Source organism: Musca autumnalis, unplaced genomic scaffold (assembly GCF_047663935.1).
Source record: "Musca autumnalis isolate F117 unplaced genomic scaffold, ASM4766393v1 scaffold_4, whole genome shotgun sequence".
Taxonomy (NCBI): domain Eukaryota; kingdom Metazoa; phylum Arthropoda; class Insecta; order Diptera; family Muscidae; genus Musca; species Musca autumnalis.
Window position 1 is genome coordinate 66,425,500 of NW_027411977.1, and position 3,724 is coordinate 66,429,223.

Below are 3,724 nucleotides of genomic sequence, written 5' to 3' on the forward strand. Positions count from 1 at the left end.
TTGCCCACAATAAAACGGTGTGCCGAGATAGATTGCTTGTTTATGGCTGTACCACCTAGACGAATACGACTAAAAACTAGTTTCACTGCTTAGAAAGAAGGAGAGAAACCCCAAACATTGTCTTATTTACTGTGAAACCAATGGTTAATACCATACAACATGAAGGAGGAAATAACTGCGATTAGCCCAAAATTCTATGTCATCAGAGGTAATCCATCCAATTCCGGACTGATTAAGTTAGATGAAAAATGTAACATAAACGATGTCTATGTCCTCCACCTTTCAGAAGAACATAGCTGAGTGCCTACTATATCCATCATAGTACTTAAAAAAACTACAAAATAATTTACCATCACATCTTTTTATTCCCACCAAAAACTTACAGAAAAACTTGGACTTTCCGACTCGACATAATGCCACCATTTAGGTGGCATATATAAACAATCACCTGGCTGTAAAATTAAATGATAAAATGTAACCTTAGACAATAGAGGGTATTTTTCCAAATCAGGATGTGCTGCATCAATTTGTGCTGTATTTGACAACATTTCTCCTTCATGCGGATAAAGGTTTTCCGAATCTTTAGGTGAAGCTAATATGATTTTTTTCGAACCAAATATTTGACACAATATATTGTGTTTGGGATCATAATGCATTGGACTTATCGTACCTTTGGGTCCCAACCAAGCTTTGATATCTATAGGCTCCTTGTGGTCGCCCAATTGGCAATAATCTGGTATGAAGAAATCATTTTTGAGCTGAGGTATTTGTTCGAACAGCTCATGTTGTGCCAGATATTCAATTTCTGGTGTAACTTTTTGTTGCGAAAATTGTCGTTTAAGGAAGTCTTTGATTTTCATTAGCTGTTGTGACCATTCTTCTGTGGCATAATTCGAACCAATTTCTATGGGAACGGTACGAATGCCGGCAAGTTTTAAAATATAATTTAAATTTCGCCATTTTTCCATTGCAGGCCAGTGGTCTATGGTGTTGAGTAATAAGGTAGGTTGATGGGCAGTGAAACATTTCTTGTTAAATTCTTCAAGAGATGGTCTATCCAATTGTAATATATCGCATTGAACTGAATGTTGACGAGGTATTGTTTCGAGGATGGGTAATTGCAACTCTTCAGTTGGATCTATAAGAGAAACAAAAAGGATTTTATAAGAAGATGGTATATATGATGTTGTTTAGGAGCAAGTTGAATGTAGTGGCTGGATTTGAAACCTTGTAGTATTTTTTGTGCGGATTTGAAATATATATTGTTTTGTTATGGGAAATATATAGTTCTCGAGTTATCTTCATCTGAATTTTCAAAAATTTCCTTGTTAAAGGCTGGTTACTTAGAGAAAATTTTTCAATTTAAAAGATATTTTGTTCCCGTGCCCAAGATTGGCTCCTGTCCCTAGGAGAAAGTCTTAAATCTTATAATTTTGAAGGAAATTTTGGCAACGGTTGCTCAAATTAATAAGTTTCAAAACTTTTTCCACAGAAAGTTTACAAAAAATATTTTTTTCGAAAATAGTCGGTCTTCAGCCGGGATGTAAGACTTTCTCCTATGAACACATGCTAAACAGGGCAAACGCGATCATAATTTTGTTCAACATTATTTTTTTGGAACAAATTGAATACTCTACCAGCTGACGGAAAAAAAACTGAAATGATTTTTTAAATTGTAAGTTTTTCTAAGTAACCGGGGATTTAAGACTTTCTCTTATGGACAGGAGCCAATTTAGGGCACGAAAACAAAATTTTTTTTAATTTAAAATTTTTTCTTACTTTAACAAGGGAATTTTCGGAACTTAAGGGGCTCATATCTCGGAAGTAGGGACTTCCACCCAACATATATATTTTTATAATCAGATCGTAAAAATCTACCTGTGGTAAACATTTCAGATTTTTCCGCCAGCTGTTAGAGTATTCAATTTATGCCTATATATATTATATTGGCGTAATCAGCATTCCAAGATCTACCTGTGGACAAATGTTGGCATATCTTTCCTTTACCGACCCACCGTAGAAAATGATGAGTGCTTTTCATGCCGATTCCAATGATGTATTTCTTTTGTTGGGGAAATGTATACTTACCGATATATAGGCCTCCGAAGTTCCGAAAATTCCCTTGTTTACTTGGAAAAAAAAATTACGATTTTGACTCCTGCCACTACATTCATCTTATGACGTTGTTTATATCACTTACCCAATTCTGTATCAAAAAACTCTGCCAGCAAATCCATAAACTTCCTTTCATTGACAAATATATTTTGTGTACAACCCAATAGCATTGCATCATCGAATATCTCATTACATTTCTCTATGTGTAACCTTTCCATGGACTCTAATAAAAGAAATATGATCTGAGATTTTAGAAATATAAAAAAACTAATGTGAAAAAATTCAATCCCTGCAATGCTTACTTTACAAAAACATCCCATGGCATAGGTTTTGCGTACATCCAATGGCACTGCACTGAAATGTCCTGTATGTATTACCTCCCAAAATTTATCAATCAATGCCTGTACCAGAAAGAAGCATTCTTCGACTCCGTCTCCATTATAGTTTGTAGCACCTTGCGTTCCTTGGCTTTTCTTTAAGGTTTCTATAGTTGTCTTTAAAATGTATTGACCCTCTGGGTAATCTTTTAAAATGTTTTCGATTTCATCGTATTGAGGAAGTAAATTGATTAATTTTTTTACTAACTCCATTACTATTATTTCTATTGACGTATGTAGGTATTGAATATCTTGGATGATGAAATGTCGCACCAAAAACTTATGAATGACGCACGCACAAAACTTTGGTATTTCTCCGTTAGTTTAGATATCTCCTTTTTTTCGTAATTTTTTCTTCACCAATTTAATTTATTTAATTTTTTAGAATTTTTCCCGACCCGGAACGAATAATGAATGAAAAAATGTTTTGTGTGAGTGGTGGGGGTAAATTCAATGTCTTGTTTATAAACAAATGTAAAATCGCATGGCCAAGATTAATGTGTAACATCGACCTCATGGTACAATTATTACAGGTAAAAGCAAGTCCCAGCTGATTAGACTCACCCGTAATACTAGTGTCAAAATGTATATGACGTTTTGTCATTGTTTTTCATTTTGTATACTTTTGTGACAACCGTTGTATTGATAATTTAAAAATAAATCATCCACAAACAAAAACATTGGAAACTAAAAATATTAAAAATTGAATTTGATATTAGCATATACATCGGTAAGTACAAAGAAATACATATATTTTCATAAATAATGGGTATTATCTCATAGTGGGAAGATAAAGTGAACTGATAAAGTGCGTATTGTGCGATAAAATGGAAACGAAAGACAAAAGATCTTATTTAAACATTCCATTAGATCCACATAGAAGGTCTGACTGGGCAAAAATTTGTGGAAAGGATTTCAAGAAGAATGACTGTATATGCTGGGATCACTTTTTACCGGAGGGTACGAGAAGAGTAGAAAAAAAGTGGAAGCTCAAGGTACATATATCCATATATCCAAACTATTCATTCCATAAAAATGTAATGTTTTCAGCAGCCTTTTGGAGTTCCTCTGCCCACACAACAAGAAACCTTACAAAAAAATGAATGAAGCAATGTCGATTCCAGTTATTCCAAACAAGAAATCATTAGAATTTTTTTCAAAAGGGTATTTTAATGTCGAAAAATGACCTAATTATGTTGCATGAGTACCTCAGCATACAATACAATTTTGAA

The 3,724-nt window shown here is 33.7% G+C and overlaps 1 protein-coding gene across 1 annotated transcript; it reads right to left on the reverse strand.

Annotated features, from left to right (window-relative positions):
- Positions 1 to 345: 345 nt before the first annotated feature.
- Positions 346 to 2,998, reverse strand: JMJD5 (Jumonji domain containing 5). The gene is made up of 3 exons (XM_073980501.1): positions 2,418 to 2,998; positions 2,201 to 2,357; positions 346 to 1,138 (listed from the first exon to the last, which is right to left on the reverse strand). The coding sequence occupies exons 1-3, from the start codon at positions 2,703 to 2,705 to the stop codon at positions 363 to 365; spliced, it is 1,221 nt and encodes a 406-aa protein (XP_073836602.1). The 5' UTR covers positions 2,706 to 2,998; the 3' UTR covers positions 346 to 362.
- Positions 2,999 to 3,724: the final 726 nt, after the last annotated feature.